General features: G+C 44.5%; 1 protein-coding gene across 1 annotated transcript in view; it reads right to left on the bottom strand.

Moving 5' to 3' along the window:
- The window catches only part of ATP6V1G3 (ATPase H+ transporting V1 subunit G3), a 64,133-nt gene extending 55,927 nt beyond the window's left edge, over positions 1–8,206 (bottom strand). The window contains exon 1 of the mRNA XM_069231440.1: positions 8,059–8,206. Within this exon, the coding sequence (XP_069087541.1) occupies positions 8,059–8,140 (82 nt within the window). The 5' untranslated portion in view covers positions 8,141–8,206. The remainder of the gene's footprint in view (positions 1–8,058) is intronic.
- Positions 8,207–19,058: the final 10,852 nt, after the last annotated feature.

Genomic DNA, 19,058 nt, shown 5'->3' with positions numbered 1-19,058 from the left:
AGACAGCTGAAACTCTCTAGGCAGGCCTAAAAAAGGTGGAATATTTATTAGCAAAGACAATGTACAAATACGCCACATTGTCACAGTAAGTGATCCCACAGCATATCATACCCTACAAATTAATTTCATGGAATGGATCCAATTTGCAGTCAGAGCTAAGGTACACACTTTGCTGCATATATAACATATGAATGTAAGATAACTATATTGACACCGTAAGGTGCAAATTAATATCTCTCCACTTGTTTGTACGACGCTGCAAATAAGTGACTCTCTGAGGCTATATAAGAACCTGCATTTAAAAAGCACTGCATGCATTTATACACATTTAATAATAGCATTCATGCAATAAAAAACTAATTATGGTATCTATGGTAGCAAATTAAAGTAGCTTTGCTCTCTTATGGTGTTAGACATTATATTTGGAGCACCTCAAGATAGTGTCAGTGATGAATTAACACATCAAATACACTTCTTTGTGATATGTTACAGAAAGTGTGCCAAGGGATACAAGCACAGTTTTATGTCTTGGGATCTGAAAGATTTGTGATGATTGAGGTTTTCATTAGAAGCATTCTACCTGCAAGAAGGTCACCATATAAAAGTAATGAATAAATTATGTAGCACCACGCATAGAAATGTGAACATAATCTTTAAAAGGTTGTTTATCTGTTGCAAATAGTTTTGTATATTTTCCACATATGAATGGTAAGTTAAAGCTTCTAAATGATTCAAAGTGACAACATTGTGAAACAAGCATTTGAAAATCCAACAGGTCTGGATCACATCGTTAGTCCTAACTAAAATAATGAAAAAAGGTTGCCATAGTGAAACAAATGTCTGCTACTGTGCACAATATAGCTGTGAGCTAAGCCATTTATGCCCAGATTTACAAACATTTTGCACTGTGTTTGTGTCAGAACAGTGGCGCAAACCAGCGCAATTTTTTTAAATATTTACTTTTCAGTGCAAAACTTGTTTTGCACTGGAAAGTTCTGCTGCTCTGCATTACTTAGCATCAAGAGGGTGTTATAAGGTTGGTACATGGACGTTCCTATGCAATCATCCATGCTTTTCTAGGCAAAACCTAAAATACTAACATTAGCAGACAGGGTTTTGCATAAACAAATGACGCCACTTCAAAGCAGAAGTTAAAAAGGAGAAATGCATTTATTTCTCCTAAGCCTTCCCACTTTGTATGTGTGCTGAACTGGATAGCACACATCAAACATAGGAAGCGTTTTAAAGTTAGCCTGAGCATAGTATTTTGTATTGGAAAGGTGTCCTTCCAGGCCAAAACCTATGTTAGACTCACACACACATCTTTGCACTGTGGCGCAAAGGGGTGTGAGTGGAACTTGGCAGCCTGTCAGCGCTAGAGAGAGCAGAGGCGAGTGCCAAGTCTTTGTAGATCTAGTGCTGTCTCTCTCCCTCTCATGCAATGCAGTGCAGCATATTTGGGTGTTGTGCTGCATTGTGTGAAAAGTTTAGAAAACCTGGGCCTTAGTGTGTGAAGATTAAGTGTACTTTTGTAATGTGAAATAGTCCCTTCTGAATGGCAGTGCAAGACCACAATGACACACCAAGCAATCAAGATCATGTGGTGAGAGGGCAGCAGGGTCAGACTAACCTTTTAATCCATGGGCATTTCCCCATTGCCTCTGTAACTTCCCTCAATCACCGAGACTAATTGTAGTAGGCAGGGGTAGGTGGGGGCTTGAAGGGATGGTGTAAAGGGCGAAGTGAGATGGGTAGAAGGAGATAAGAAAGGGAGAAGAGAGACAGAGAGAGAAGAAGAGAGAGACAATGGATGGATTGAAAGAGAGTGGTAGAGCAAGGATAGGAAGAGAAGAGGACTGGTTTGAGCATTTTTGTCAGGAATGTTTTAGGTTCCCCAGTCTGTCCCAAGGAAGAAATTTTTGTCTGGATGGGGATAAAGCACAGTCTAAAAATATTTTTATAAATTTGTAGCAATAGGTCTTGCAAACAGCTGCACTGTCAAGCCAGGTCTACTGAAGGAAAGGAAAGCATGATTGGTACATGTAACAGTGGCGGCCGATGCAATTGAAAAGTACTGTATGGGAGAGGCATGGGGGGATTTAATAATTTTAAAAAATGAAAACATTCCTGGTGCTGCCGGGCGCCTCGCGCTCCTCTTCCTGGTTCCAGCAGTTTCAGAGACTCCCTTTGTAGCCCCAGTGCTGCTCTCATGCTATTACCAAACATGAGAGCAGCGACGGGTTTGGCCTGAGTGGGCTGGTTTACTGCTTGCTTAAGCACAAGGAATATGTGCTGTTTCTCCCACCCGCCTGTCAAATACAGCTGGGTTGCTGAAACCTAAGTGCACATGTCTGTTTGGCCAGCCTAAGACGGCCGGCCAAACTGACATACGCACTTAAGTGCACTGCACTCATCCTCCCATGGCCCAGCCCTGCCCTTCCTGCGCACACTGGCTCAGCCAGCAGCTGAAAAATAAAACAATAATAAAATATTGTTTTATTTTTCAGCTGCTGGCTCTGAGCCAGTGGGGGGCGACTCTCCTCCACCATTGAGGGGGAGTCGCGGCTGACATTCAAATGATTGGTTTTAATGTGTTAATCAATGGTTTTCATTAAATTGGAAGAAAGACCTCCTGCTAAGAAAGGAATAAAGAGGTTTGCTTGATCTTTCTTCAGTAGTCCATCCACTTCTCTAGGATTGCAAACTGAGAAAGAAGCCTCTTTCACCTTCCGCTTTGGGACAGAAAATGTAATGATTGCATTTACAGAAGTAGTTTTTTTTAATGGAAAAAGTATACGAATGGTTCACATAAAATAAATAAATCGTAGGAACGACATTCCCAAAGTTTGCCACTCACTCTTACTTTTGGTCATTCTGCAGGGCAGCGCTCTGCTTCCCAGACTGTAATTGTTAGAAATGGGGACTTTGGTTGGCAGTCAGGTTACCCCCTGTCCAAGCAAGGACTCTCACACTAGTCAGGGTAAAGGAGAATCACACTCAGTTAACCCCCGCTCACCTCCTTGATAGCTTGGTGCGAGCAGGTAGGCTTAACTTCAGAGACAAGGTGTAAAGTATTTGTACCAACAGACACAGTAATACAGTTAAAACACCACAAAACGACTCAAAACCAGTATAGAGAAATAGCCACTATTTATCCAAACAAAACAAGACCAAAACGACAAAAATCCAACATACACAAGTCAAGTTATGAATTGTTAAAGATTAAACTAAAAAAAAGAGCTTATAAACACAAAATGCTTCAATGAGGTGATAATACGGCGCCATGACGGAGTCGCTCCCAACAATTCAACGCCAATGGCGTCGTGTACAGAGTCACGCAGACCCCCAGGTACAGTACCTTAGTAAAATGTGAGAACAAGCCGGTGCGCCAAGTCGGGGATCGTGGCGTCGCTGAATCCGAGGTGGCATTGGTTCCGGTGCTGCGGACGAAGGAGCGGAGGTGTCACGAAGAAGCTTCAGGCCCTTGCTGCGGAGCAGTGGAGGTGGGGTGGCGTCAGAGCGAATCATTAAATCTGCGCATTTCGGGCGGAGTCGATATCCGGTGGTCACAACGTGGTGCAGCGACTTCCAAGGAGTTGCGGACTTCGGCAGGGCTGCAGCAATATCAGGCCTGCGAGGGTCATCACACTCCAGCAAGGACCAGAGTCGGTTGCAGGTGGCATCACAAGATTCGGCAGCGGCGTCGGTCTAGAGTCCGAAGTCGATTTTCTTGGATTTTCACCAGCTTCTCCTTTCAAGGGCCTAGGGACTGGATAGGGCATCACTTGTCAGGGCAGGAGTCTCAGCAGAGAGTCCAGGTGCTGGTAGGAGAAGTCTTTGATGGCCCTGAGACCTCAGAACAGGGGGCAAGCTCAGTCCAAGACCCTGGAGATTATTCTCAAGTAGGAATATACCACAAAGTCTAGTCTTTGTCCCCTTTCACAGGCAGAAGCAGCACTGCATGATAACCCACAAAGCACAGTCACAGTCAGAGACAGCACTTCTCCTCAGCTCTTCAGCTCTTCTCCTTGGCAGAGGTTCCTCTTGATTCCAGAAGTGATCTGATTTTTAGGGGTTTTGGGGGCTCTTCTTATACCCCTTTCTGCCTTTGAAGTAGACATACTTCAAAGGAAAGTCTCTGTTGTTCACACAACTCTGCCTTGCCCAGGCCAGGCCCGAGACACACACCAGGGGGTTGGAGACTGCATTGAGTGAGGGCAGGCACAGTCCATTCAGGTGTAAGTGACCACTCCTCCCTCCACTCTAGCTCAGATGGCTCATCAAGATATGCAGGCTACACCCCAGCTCCCTTTGTGTCACTGTCTAGAGGGAATTTACAACTGCCCAACTGTCATTCTGAGCCAGACGTGGAACACACAAGCAGTCAGAGTCACAGAATGGTTTAAGCAAGAAAATGCCCTCTTTCTAAAAATGGCATTTTCAAACTGACAACCTAAAAACCACTTCACTAAAAGATGTATTTTTAAATTGTAAGTTCAGAGCCCCAAACTCCATATCTCTATCTGCTCTCAAAGGGAAACTGCACTTTAATGTTCTTTAAAGGCAGCCCCCATGTTAACCTATGAGAGAGATAGTCCTTGCACAGTGAAAATGGAATTTGGCAGTATTCCACTGTTAGGACACGTAAAACACATCAGTACATGTCCCACCTTTAACATACACTGCACCCTGCCCATAGGGCTACCTAGGGCCTACCTTAGGGGGGTTATATGACGGAACACCGAATCTTAAACTACTACTAACCTTAACAACGAGGTCGGAACACCGACCTCGTCTTTACTACTAATGATTTTACCACGAATGCCTTAACAACGATATTTCGTTGTAAAGGCATTCCTGATAAAATCATTAGCAAAAGGCACCATTCACCCTACATCCCTCACCCCACCCCCCCAACCCCACCCCAAAACCTAAAACCCCCTGCCCCCCCCACCCACTCCCCAAAACCAAAAATGCCCCACCCCCCCAACCCCACCCTAAAACCTAAAACCCCCTGACCCCCCACCCACTCCCCAAAACCAAAAACGCCCCACCCCCCCCAACCCCACCCCAAAACCTAAAACCCCCTGCCCCCCCACCCACTCCCCAAAACCAAAAACGCCCCACCCCCCCAACCTCACCCTAAAACCTAAAACCCCTGACCCCCCACCCACTCCCCAAAACCAAAAACGCCCCACCCCCCAACCCCACCCTAAAACCTAAAACCCCCGACCCCCCACCCCCTCCCCAAAACCAAAAACGCCCCACCCCCCAACCCCACCCCAAAACCTAAAACCCCCGACCCCCCACCCCCTCCCCAAAACCAAAAACGCCCCACCCCCCCCAACCCCACCCCAAAATGTAAAACCCCCCACTTACCTGAGTTGTCACCTTGTCATCTGCGTCGTCCTCCTCAGCCGACTCCCTTGTTTGTACCTTAACCATGCATGTTCGTTGTTCAGGACATGCGTGGTTAAGGCACAAAATAACGAAGTCGTGGTTAAAGAAAGCGTTGTTCCGCTTTCTTTAACCAGGACTGCGTTATAAAAAATTCGGCATAAAGGATGTTTACCCCTTAGGGGTGCCTCACATGTATAAAAAGGGAAGGTTCAGGCTTGGCAAGTGGGTACGCTTGCCAAATCGAACTGGCAGTGCAAGACTTCACACACAAACACTGCAGGTCTGAGACAGGTTTACAGGGCTACTCGTGGGTGGTACAATCAGTGCTGCAGGCCCACTAGTAGCATTTGATTTACAGGCCCTAAGCACATCTAGTGCACTCTATCAAGGACTTACTAGTAAATCAAATATGCCAATCATGGATAAACCAATCAACAATACAATTTACACAGAGAGCATATGCACTTTAGCACTGGTTAGCAGTGGCAAAGTGCCCAGAGTCATAAAGCCAACAAAAACAGGTCAGAAAAAATAGGAGGAAGGCAGCAGTTTGGGAATGACCCTGCAAAAAAGGGCCAGGTCCAACAGTGACAGGGATTTTCAAACTTGCTTTCGGGAAGAGGCCAGATGTATGGGTGGAAGCTAGCCCATGCGGTGCAGGGGGGGGGGGTCCCTCCTCAAAGCTTTAGGAAGCTCCCATTCAGCCCAGAGCAACTGAATGTCCATGATATATGGGAGACTTAGGGGTGGCTCTTCTCATTCTCGGGGAGGGGGGCATTAAGCATTACACTACTAGTCAGGTGGGCAGTGCCAGTACGAAAATATGCTCCATGTGAGGTAGTGGGGGGGCGCTCCAAAGGAATCCAACACGAAGGAGAGTTCTTTCAGAAAGTCCAACACAGTAACACAATAGCTGAGTGACAGGGCAAGCACAGACCGCCTTGCAGGTTGGGATACATTTTCACCTACCTCCAGAGCTACATTGACCTGGCATACTTCCCAAAATGCGAGAGTGCCGCAATAACTACAATCTGCATTACAGAAGAGGCTTGTAACCCTTTCTGTCGCAGAAATTTGTACTGGTATCACAAATAATTGTCCATGTAGGCAGTAGCGTGGCAAGGATAGCATGGGCCCTGATGCAAGCAGGGGAAATGGCATCTTCGTCCGCTGTTGGGGCATACAGAAATGATCAAGATTCAATGGGGCCCGAAGGGCTCTGGGCCCCGGTGCAGTGCACAGGCTGAACCAGTGGCAGCTATGCCACTGCTTTTAAGTAGCTTTGTGGCCAATCCACGGATGCTGCTTACAGCACAAAATATATGATACCTCCTTACAAATCGCCTCGCAGAACATTAAATATGTCTGCATTCTATCAGTATATATAGTTAGTGCTTCAAGTGGGATGAAAAAAAACTGGGGTGGTGACCTATATAATTAAGGGCGTGGCTTAAACATTTACACTATAATTCACGTACAGTGCCACCAAATCAACACATTTACAAAGAATCATAACTGCACCTGGCATATGTGACCACTGCTCCGCGCGCTTTTGCACTGGATTGAATTTATCTTCAACACCTTTGTCCCCCTGACAGGCAGTGCTTAATTTGAGCATGTGGTTTCCATGTGAGGGCACCAATTATTTTTGAGGGCCGGCACTTTTTTCATGCATCACGCATTTACTGCGAGCGAAAGACACATATGGGAAAGGTGGGGGAAGAGAAAAACGAGAAAACGCCACAAAGGGAGAAAGCAGAAAGCTGCAAGAGTGCGATGAAGCAGCAGGGAGTGGCAGTAAATGGTTTAAAGAGGCCCGAGACGGCTTTGGCATAATGCTGCCTCAGTATTCTGTGATCCCAAAATTAATTGCAGCAGCCGCCAGTTTCAAAGGAAAGCTTTGGGCAGGGGCATGTTTTTATTTACAAATTAAGCTTTGCTGACAGGCACTGAGAGAAACTCCCAATGCCTTCAGCCACAACTCAATTGTGCCCCGTTATTAACACTTGGATTTGACTCAGTTCAAATTCTGCACTAGATAGGGGTAATATGCTGCCTGAAGAAACGTAGCACAACATCCAGGAAAAACCAACCACTCATAGTGAATGCAAGATTAAATAAACCATGTGAAATATACGTGGTAAAACACGGATCACCTTAGCGTTTTTTTACACTCGGTCAGAGTTCGTGTTTGAAAAGTTAAGGACATGAATACAGGGCCCGAAAGGAGCCTTTTTAATGTCCGTTTTAAATTACTACCAGATCTGAGACCGGGAGGGCCCCGGCACACTTATAACCCTGTATATAGCATATGGTGTGTTCAAATGTGTTGCTTTGCAATTATCTGCTTGTCATTCTGAAATGAAAAGAAAACCGCTGCAGTGAACAGAGTTCTTCGTAGTGTAAGAGGTGTTGATTGGACAGCATGCATTACTGGAGACTCAAACCGAACGCCTATAATTCATTACATTTTCAGTACCTAGGAGCCACACAACTTTACCGTATGCTGCTTTTGATTTGCAACCTTTTCTAATTAAAGTTTCTTTGCTATACTTCTTTTAAAATGGGGAAATATTATATCTGGTCGCACCATTTTTTTTTAGTAAACTATGAATCCAAAATAGACGAATGCTCGGAAAATTTCTAAATACCACTTACGTTTTTTGGCCTCTTCTAGTTTGTCTTTAGCGCGTTTCTCAGCTTGCAGCAGCTGCTGGATACCCTGGGATTGGCTGGTCATTTTGGTTCTCAGGTGTGCGCTCCTCTCACAGTCTCGAAGACCCGGGGCAGTTTTATACTGTCCCACGTTCCTGTAGCTCTGCCTTTGCTGTGCCAACAATAGGCCTGTGCAGAGCTCATCCAAACTGCACTGGACCAGCAAGCCCCACCCACTGTGCTCCATTGCGCGTCAATGGGAGAATTCAACACAAAACAAGGGCGTTCTTTACTTGTTTGTACCACAAGCAGTGCATTCTAGTTAACCCTCGACGGGGTATTGTGAACTGTTTGTGTGAACGTTTCTGTACAGATGTGGTCATGAAACTTTCCCGGAGATTTTACCGCCACAAAACACTTATTATTTATTCAGCATCAGCACTTTTTGTGCACCAGAAAGTGATTTACTCCTGAAAAAAGAGGAGCAGGCCTTTCCTCAAGATCTATGTTGGGTGTTTCAAGATAACCACTGACTATATAAATCCTTTTTCTTTTCGATTCAGTTGATATAGATTTATTCTATGTGTATATATCTTGAGCACCTGGAATACAGCTGTCTCTCCACAACCTACACTGGCCACTCCCTTCTGAAATGTTTTTGTTCGTATCTACGTACTACTGTCACCCTGTTTCCTACTGTCACCCTGTTTCCGAGTGGGGCGCAGTGGTTTGTCCACGAGTGGTACCACCAGCACGATTTCAAGTTCTACCTAGTGCGAAAATTCACCTGGTAAAACCAAATATTTTTACCTGCAGATTTTCCGTCTGTTGAATAGAGGAGGGAAATGTACACGAAAAAGCCCTGCGCAATAAAGTGCAATGGGCCGGTAATTCTGGGTCCTGTGTGTTTTCCCGTTGCTGGGCCTGGTGTATCATAATGGTAAACAGAGCAGGGATTCCGGACAGAATCGATACATCAGGACCGATCTTTCCACCTTCAGTTACCAGCCAGCTCGGAATGGTCGCTTTATACAGTGTTCTAGTTCTATGGTGTCAGTTCCACGCTTCTCTGAATTCCTCACTATCTCTTCTACCTTCAATAATCAGGGCAGTGCTGGACTGGCCTATTGGGAACTCTGTCACTCACACAAAAGATGATAGGAGGAATGTTTTCAAAAATTCTAACCACTGGCAATCGCTTGGGGTAGTGATCCAGCCGATCCCTTTCCACCCCACTATGCCACTTTAAGAAAAGGCTCGCCCTATGCAAATAATTACTGACCTTGATGCTGATGGGAGCAGTCCTTCCTGAACTGCCAGATGAGCTAGCCTCCAAAAGGGAACACAAGCGCCCCCAGACCAGTTTCAACCTTGTTAGACCTCAACAGTGTGGTTTAGCTTGAAAGCTGTGGCACAGTAAGCAAGGGACTTATGTCTGGGCCCCTTAGTTACTGTGCGATTAGGGCATAACATCAGTTACACAAGAGGTAATACGAGGGGTGCTTGCAAAAAGTCTAACCACTGGCAATCACTCAGGGTAGCTTTCCCACCCACCTGGTGTGTGGATCATTTTTTTTGTCCTGTGGACCGTGATAGTAACAAGACAATGGCCCACACACAGGCCCTTTCAAGTCGGCCCATCTAGGTGTACCAAAGTGCCAACCAGGTCAGTCAAACACTGAATCAGGGTTGTGGGAAGTTGCGAAGATGAGGGTCTCACAACTTTACTGTTATTCTGAACTTTGCCACATTAGTGGAGTGAGGAGCTGGTGGAGATTAAAAAAGAGAAAATCAGGGACCTGCTCAATAACAGGAAAATGTTCATGCTGCTGCTCAGATCTGCTTAGTAAATGCACTTAACCCTATCTGAAAGGAAGAGGCTCCATGTGGGGTGCCATCATTCCTCCCCTAAGTGCTAGCTGCAGATCCATAGAGCTGGCTGTAAAGGATAGCACCTGCTGGCACTTTGGGTAGAGCTACCTGGGTAGTAAATGGGAAAATGAACCATGGCGGAAGGCAAATTGAACAATTCCCTACATTTGGGTGACTTGCAATTCCCAGTTGGGATAACTTTCTACAGAAAATCAGTAGCCAGGTGATGTCAGACTTTATCCTGGGCACAGATGAACAAAGTCCAGAAACATTGACGCTTTCATGAAGGGAGAAGTTTGCTGAATTCCATCAACTTTGAGGATGACTTAAGCAAAGTAGGGGTACTTTGCCATCATGTCATGCTCATTCTGTCATTTTGACAATATTCTGTGCAATAAAAATTATGGTAACTGTGGAAGATAAAGGGGCAAAGGGGGCTTACCCAAGATGAGTAAAGCTGGGATTGTAATTCAGGTCTGCAAGTGCCACTGTCATAGCTCCTTACAGCTCCATTGTCCCACATCTCCATTGCATGGTACAAGGCAGTTCTGTATTTACACCCTTTTTAGTTCTCAACCGCAAATAGGTTTAGCTGTCTGTTGGTAAACAGTTCTATTGTATCAAATACTCAGAGTGGGATTTGTATCTGCCCCCTTGGTGTCACTGTGTTTTGACTAGACACCTTGTATCCTTTCACTACTGATGTCAGGAAATGTCCTATGCAGTGCACGAAGTGGAATTTTCTTACCTTCTGTGTGTTTCTCCCTCCTTTCCACATACTATGAGCCTTGGCTCTCTTTACAAATAATTAGCCCTCCTCGCACCCATTGGACCTCCCAGCCCCCTGGTGCTTTCACTGCCACCTACAGCTGTTTTGGTGGACGACCAGCTTTAGATGGTTTTAAAACCATTCCAAGATGACCATCCATGAGTGCACATGGGCAATGTTATTTTTTCTTCTGTTTTAAGAAAAAAAATTCAATGCATGCACTGGCCATCTCTGAATGCTTTTCATAAAACAAAAGAAAAAATAACATTTTAAGATGGCTGTGGAAAATCTGTGGAAAACAAGCATTAGCAAAGCTACTAGATATAACGGGCAAGCTCTATAGGCTTTGCCAATGCTTGTTATTAAGCGCATACCCATCTCCCACAGACATGTCCAATATGATCCTTTGTGGGACTAGCACACATACTGTGACTTCAATGTGTCTGGAAACCATTCAAAATTAGTTCCACGACAGATTAGACATTTCTCAAATTTCAGAGAAATTGTAGTAATTTTGGAAATAATTAGAAAATGTTATATCACTCAAAAGCTATTTGAGGTTTGACCTTTGCTAACTGGACTTTATTTGTACCCAATTTCACAGGACAGTGAATAAACTTTAGATGACCATTTGTGAAGGACAGCAGCACAGCCAACCATGAGACTTAGGTGCTGGAGCCGGTGTGTCAGAAAGTGGATTATTAGTTGGAGGAGATGTGAGCCCTAACCAAGTATAATGTCACAATTCCATACCAGGTCCAGTTAGGTTTTAATAATTTAAACCCGAGTTCATCCCATGGTAGCTGTGGCACAGAGCAGACAGACCTAACTTAGGAAAAATGTGTAAATCAATAACAAATACCAAAACTGTTAGCCCCTTCACTGCCAGGCCTTTTCCCCCTCAGGCGCCAGGCCTTTTTTCGGCTATTTATGGCAGTTCACGCTTAGGCCCTCATAACATTTTGTCCACATAAGCTACCCACTCCAAATTTGCGTCTTTTTTTTCCAGCATCCTATGGATTCTAGAGGTACCCAGAGTTTGTGGGTTTCCCTGGAGGAGACCAAGAAATTAGCCAAAATACAGCAAAAAAAATAGTTTTTTTTAAAATGAGAAAAAAGGGCTGCAGAAGAAAGTTAGTGATTTCTTACCTGAAAATGGCATCAACAAAGGGTTTGCGGTGCTAAAGTCACAATCTTCCCAGCTTTCAGGAACAGGCAGACTTGAATCAGAAAACCACATTTTTCAACACACTTTTGGCATTTTACTGGGATATACCCAATTTTTACTATTTTTTTGTGTGAAACCAATGCTGGATCCCAGACAGCTAAACATTTCTAAAAAGTAGACAACATTCTGAATTCAGCAAGGGGTCATTAGAGTAGAACCTACAAGAAAATAACAGCTGAAAGAAAAAATATTGAAATTGAGGTGAAAAAAACAGCAATTTTTCTCCATGTGTTACTCTGTAACTTTTTCCTGCGATGTCAGATTTTCAAAATAAATTTACTGTTACATCTGCTGGACTCTTCTGGTTGAGGGGATACATAGGGCTTGTAGGTTCAATAAGAAACCTAGGTATCCCAAGCCAATAAAGGAGCTGCACATTGCAAAGGGTTTTCATTGTATAATGAGCATACACCAAATCGTTTAGTGAAATATAAAGAGTGAAAAATAAGTATCAAGAAAACATTTGTATTTCCAGAATGGGCACAAGGTAAGGTGTTGAGAAGCAGTCACAATTTGCACATCTATGAATTCCGGGGTGCCATACTAGCATGTGAATTATAGGGCATTTCTCAAATAGACATCTTTTTTACACACAGTCTTACATTTGGATGGAAAAAATGTAGATAAAGACAAGGGGCAATAACACTTGTTCTTCTATTCTGTGTATTCCCCCAAGTCTCCCGATAAAAATGGTTAATCACTTGTGTGGGTAGGCCTAGTGCCTGCAACAGGAAACGCAACATTTTTACATTGAAATCTGATGTGCCTAGCTGTGGAATTTGGCCTCTAGCATAGTCGGCACCTAGTGAAACCTACCAAACCTGTGCATTGTTGAAAACTAGACACCCAGGGGAATCCAGGATGGCTGACTTGTGGAGCTCTCACCAGGATCTATTACCCAGAATCCTTTGCAAACCTCAAAATCCGGAAAAAAAAAACACTTTTTCCTCACATTTTGGTGATGAAAAGTTCTGGAATCTGAGGGAAGCCACAAACATCCTTCTACCCAGCGTTCCCCCAAGTCTCTGATAAAAATGGTACCTCACTTGTGTGGGTAGACCTAGTGCCTGGGACAGGAAATGCCCCAAAACACAACACATTTTCCCAAAGAAAACAGACCTGTTTTTTGCAAAGTGCCTAGCTGTGGATTTTGGCCCGAGCTCAGCCAGCACGGGAAACCTACCAAACCTGTGCAATTATGAAAACTATACACCTAGGGGAATCCAGGATGGGGTGACTTCTGGGGCTCTCCCCGGGTTCTATTACCCAGAATCCTTTGCAAACCTCAAAATTTGGCAAAAACACCACTTTTCCTCACATTTCAGTGATGGAAAGTTCTAGAATCTGAGGGGATCCACAAACTTCCTTCTACCCAGCGTTCCCCCAAGTCTCCAGATAAAAATGGTACCTCACTTGTGTGGGTACGCCAAGTGCCCTCAACAGGAAATGCCCCAAAACACAACGTGGACACATCACATTTTCCCAAAGAAAATGGACATGTTTATGCAAAGTGCCTAGCTGTGGATTTTGGTTTCTAGCTCAGGTGGCACCTAGGGAAACCTACCAAACCTGTGTATTTTTGAAAACTAGACACCCATGGGAATCCAGGATTGTTTGACTTGTGGGTCTCTCACCAGGTTCTATTTCCCAGAACCCTTGGCAAACCTCAGCATTTGGCAAAAAAACACCTTTTCCTCCAATTTCGGTGATGGAAAGTTCTGGAATCTGAGGAGGAGCCACGAACTCCCTTCTACCCAGCGTATCCCCAAGTCTCCCGATAAAAATGGTACCTCACTTGTGTGGGTAGGCCTAGTGCCCATGACAGGAAATGCCCCAAAACACAACGTGGACACAACACTTTTTCCTAAAGAAAACTGACTTTTTTTTGCAAAGTGCCTAGCTGTGGATTGTGGCTTCTAGCTCAGCCGGTACATAGGTAAACCTACCAAACCTGTCTATTTTTGAAAACTAGACACCTAGGGGAATCCAGGATGTGGTGACTTGTGGGGTTCTCACCAGGTTCTATTACCCAGAATCCATTGCAAATCTAAAAATTTGGAAAATAATCCTACAAAGTAAAGTGTGGAAAATGTGATTTTTTTCAGCTATATTTGAGGTGTGCAGAAGAGTCTGGGTAAGAACGTGTTGGGGGATCCATGCAAGCCACATTTCTCTGGACTCCTCTGGGTATCTAGTTTTCAAAAATGTCTTGATTTGGTAGGTTTCCCTAGATGAAGGCCACACCTGGGACCAAAAGCGCAGCTGTCCCACCCCCCGGAAACGCAGGTAGTTTTGTAATAGATCATTTTGATGTGTCCACGTCCTTCTGTGATGTTCCAAACACTAAAATTGTGAAAAGAAACACACTTAGGTTATGTTAAAACACCCCTCACCCAATAACCAAGTTGATGGCATCTTTGATCATCGCAGTCCCACCCAAGACACCTAGCATGTCACAGGCGTGCTGCGACATCTGATTACAGCAGAGCAGGTTTTTTCATTTTCGCAACATACTGGTTGTATTTGTTACGAGGGTAAGTGATGGTTCAGTAGATCAAATTTTATTAACGAGCGATTTCACAAAAATGAAATGCGCTGTTAATAACTAAAAGGCCAAAAAACTGAACCAATGACTCAGCTTGTGAGCTGTAAAGTTGTGTCAAGGTACCAACGGCTTTACAGTCCATTCACACACCTTTCATACATGACATGCACAAGACCATTCACGCCGCCAGCTGCGGGCCCAGCATAATACAACACTCTCATCAACAGACAGTGCCATTGAAGGACCCATCACTTTCATACACCCACATGCCTGAAACAGCAATCACACCAATTGATGGGAGTGTGTGGACTGGCGTTTGGCTGGCACTCTGTTGCAGTGGCCAACAGCAAGTCACTATTTACACCCCCAGCCAAGCGCCACTCCACGCACACCGCCAGCCAAGTGCCACTACACACACACCGCCAGCCAAGTGCCACTCCATGCACACGGTCATCACTTTATTTTTTAAACATCAAAGAAACCACTAACTAATTAGAAATAAGTACAAAACTACAAACACAAAAGCTCTAACTAAATACATGACAATAATGCCAACCGCAAAACTGAACATATAAAAATATTCGCAGTAATTCTTCCGGGTGTGGTAACTCCTGAAAAATCCAGCCACACACAGCCCAGGCTTTGAAAGACAGACCTGGCAGTACATCCGACTCTCCCTCCGGATAACTCTTCGTGCACAGACTCTACATTTCTTAGTGGGCATGTCTTTTTTGGGAGTGGGAGGAATGTGATCAGGAAAGTGGCAATCTTTCAGTCTAGCCACATCCTACACCACTGCTACTCTAGGAACTCTTGCCTGGTCCACCACAATAATGCTCTATACACTGACTCCTGAAATGTAACAAATTTCATCCTTGAATCAGAGGAACAATCCTTGAACACAATAAAAGCATTAAAAGTTGCCAAATGAAACAAATGTATGGCCAACTTTTTATACCACATATGAGACTTACGAAGAGCAGTGTAAGGTTCCAACCTCCGATCTACTCTATAAATCCTACCCATGTACTTATTGTAGTCCAAAATACACACAGGTTTGCGCACTTACACAACCTGACCCCAAACAGCCACAGGGGAAGTACTCTCATCATAGATGGTAGTTAGCATGTATACATCCCTCCTGTCTGCAAATTTCAGACCTACCAGCTCATTATTATGCAAGGCACTGCACTGTCCGCTCTCACGTTTTTTACAGACAAGCTCCCTTGGATAGCCTTACCAGTTAGAATGGATTGTGCCACAAGCAACAGTGTCCACTCTGAACAATTCCTTGAACAACTGCACTCCAGTGTAGAAGCTATCTACGTATAAATGGTGACATTTGTTAAACAGTCGTCTACCAAGTTCCCACACAATTTTCTCACTAACTAAAAGTGGGCGGACAACCTGGGGGGTGGGTCAATACTGGAATCCCTACCAGTGTAGACCCGGAAATTATACACATATCTTGTACTACTTTCAGACAGAATATACATCTTAATTCCATACCGTGCCCTCTTGCTAGGAATGTACTTCTTAAAAACCAAACGCCCCTTGAACAAGACCAAAGACTAGTCCACACTTATTTATTTGCCTGGAACATACACCTCTGAAAAACGATCTGCAAAATGATCAAGGACAACCCTAATCTTAAAAAGACGGTCACAATCAGGGTGATCTTGTGGCAAGGCTAAAGCATTGTCAACAAAATGTAGCATCCGAAGAAGAAGCAAATACCGATTGTAAGTCATGGTTGCAGGAAATATAGCTGTTGCCATCAAGAGACTAGTATACCAATAAGAAGTCAGTGACAGCTTCCTTATCAACCCCATCAAAAAAGTCAAACCCAGGAACTTTTTTAACTCTTCCAGATTTGTGGGAATCCACTGGGCTGCTCTAGACTGAGGCCTAAGTCTGGCAGCATTGTCCCTCAAATACTGCTCCGCATGCAAATTAGACTGCTCAACAATCTCTTCCAAAAATACATCATCCATAAACAACTCAAGGAAATTGACAGGCAAAAAAGTTTTCAGTATTCACTTTACACCCTGGGAGACCAGTAAAGGCAGGCAAATGTGGCTGCTCCAGCTGCTCCATGTTTGGGGTAACCCAGGTGTCAGGTCTTCCAATGGGACACCTTTCAGCCGCAGGCTGCTGCACTATTGGCACATCAGTGTCCTCCTCTAAAACAGGCCCTTCATATGCACTGAGAGTGGCTTCCTCATTAGAAGATTCCTCCCGGACAGAAAACTCACTGCCAGAATCTCTCACTTCCTCCTCTGCTTCAGAAGCAGAGTCAGTCTCATAATCATGGTCAGAAGATGACTCAAAAAGCATGCCAACAACCTGCTGAGCAATCACTCTGCAGCTAGCCATGATCCTTTCTAAGAAGTTTAACTTGACAAATATGCCAACAACAACCAGCACTGTCTAAAATAAGTAACAAACAAAGTGTGGCTTTCTCACAGAGTTATGTACTTAAAACCTATACCACTCACTTGCTTGAAAAAGCTAGACTCACCAGCAACTACTCGGCACAGGCACAGCAATCACCAATGATATCTCACTAAAAAGAAAAAAGAAAAGCAAATTAGACATAAGATAACACAAATATCATTATGCACAAATCTAAGGACAATTTCACACACAATCCTGCATTTAGTACACCACCTACAAACATGTCATTAATACATGGCAACAATACTCCTTTGGAGTAAATTGTTTTTACTTACCTAAAACATGCAACCATGCAAACTGCAGGTCAACAACTGCCAAAACCGCAAAAAGCCACAGCAAAGGAAGCAAAAACTTTGAACTAGAACAAAAAGGAGAAATAAACATGTTATAATCACAAATGCAAATACTTCGCCAGTTGACAAGCACCCCGCCACCAAGCATTTAGAAATTTTCCATGGTGTCAGATGGGCCTACAAAAAATAGACTGTTCTGTCTCCAAAGCGGGTAGAAATGGCCAACAGTTCTGTGCCCCATTTGGGGGGCAACCCTTACCAAAGGGGCCACCCCCTCACACCAAGCACACACACACACACACAAACCAGATCCCTTGTGCCTAAGTGGATTCTGCCCCCCTTGTGGGCAGATGGGCCTAAACCAGTGGTTCCCAAACTTTTTTGACCCACGCCTCCCTTGACCTATTGGCTATTGGCCGCGGCTCCCCATTATGCATTTTTTTTTTTTGGGGCGGGTGGGGGGATGTGAGCCGGGCCTCAGGAGTACTTACATTTTTCACGCTGAAAATAATTGGGATAAAGCCAATGAAGGTATTATAATCATAGATGTAACAACATAAAAATATAACAGTTGTTTAATTAAAAAAATATATAATTGGTTAAGTCAGAAACAATATAAACTATGCTTAGAAATCTGTACTGAGGGGAATGTCTCCAGTACTAATCCTATGCTAGACAGCAAATGCTCTCCCCTGCACTCTGGTGTTTGACTGTGCGTCGCACAAAGCAGCCTATTTGTGTGCTAGATCTGGGAGTGACGCCAGCAGCATGCAAAGTTTTGCATATATGGTGCTGCACTCTGTTTTCTCGTTAATGCAACAATGCACAGCAAAATTTGAAGTTTCATCACATTGTGTGAAATCTTAGTAAACTTGAGCCTGCAGGTTTTTGTGAATAGAACTAGTGTGTACTATAATTACTACCACTAGATGGTGTTTGAGGATTAAACTTCAAGGCCCTTCCTTGCTGTATTTCAATTTCTCACTCGAAATTCCACAATCACGAGCTGTGCACTCTAAACAAGGAAAACGGCTTCTGACTTTTTTTAATGGAGGGGATTATCTAAATTCTAATATGCAGCTGCAGAATTAGGTCACTGCTATCAGTAATGATGCAGCTCATGGCGCCCCTGTCTTGTTTTGATGGCGCACCTGGGCGCCGTGGCGCACAGTTTGGGAACCACTGGCCTAAACAAATAGGCCAATCTGTCCCCCAGGGGGGCAGAAATGGGCAACAATTCTGTGCCCCTTTTGGGGGGTGACCCTTGCCAAAGAGGCCACACAAAACACACACACAAACAAACAAGATCCCTGGTGCCTAACTCGATTCTGCTCCTCTTGGGGGATGATGGGCCCAAAAAATAAGGCCAATGGCCATCAGTAATGTGCCCCCTTTGAGGGGTGACCTTTGCCAAAAGGGCCGCCCCCCACACAAAACACCCACCCACAAGATCCCTGGTGCCTAAGTGGATTAAAAACATAGGCTGATCTGCCCTCAAGGGTGGCAGAAATGCCCAACAGTTCTGTGCCCCCTTTGGGAGGTGACCCTTGCCAATTGGGGCACCCCCCCAACACAAAGAAACAAAGGAAAAAAATATCTCTGGTACCTTGGTTGCTTCTGCCCACCTTGCTGGCAGATGGACCTAAAGAAAATAGGCTGATGTTCCCCGTTTGGGGGGGTGACCCTTGCCCAAGGGGTGCCCCCTAGACACAAAAAACACATAAACACATACACTCCCTGGGGCCTAGTGTGTTTCAACCCCCCCAGGGCGAGATCTACCAAAATCATGGCTGATCTAGCCCCGGAGGGGGGGAACAAAACATATAAAAAAATCTTGCC

This window comes from Pleurodeles waltl, chromosome 4_2 (assembly GCF_031143425.1).
Source record: "Pleurodeles waltl isolate 20211129_DDA chromosome 4_2, aPleWal1.hap1.20221129, whole genome shotgun sequence".
Taxonomy (NCBI): Eukaryota; Metazoa; Chordata; class Amphibia; order Caudata; family Salamandridae; genus Pleurodeles; species Pleurodeles waltl.
This window is presented reverse-complemented; position numbering and strand designations above follow the sequence as displayed.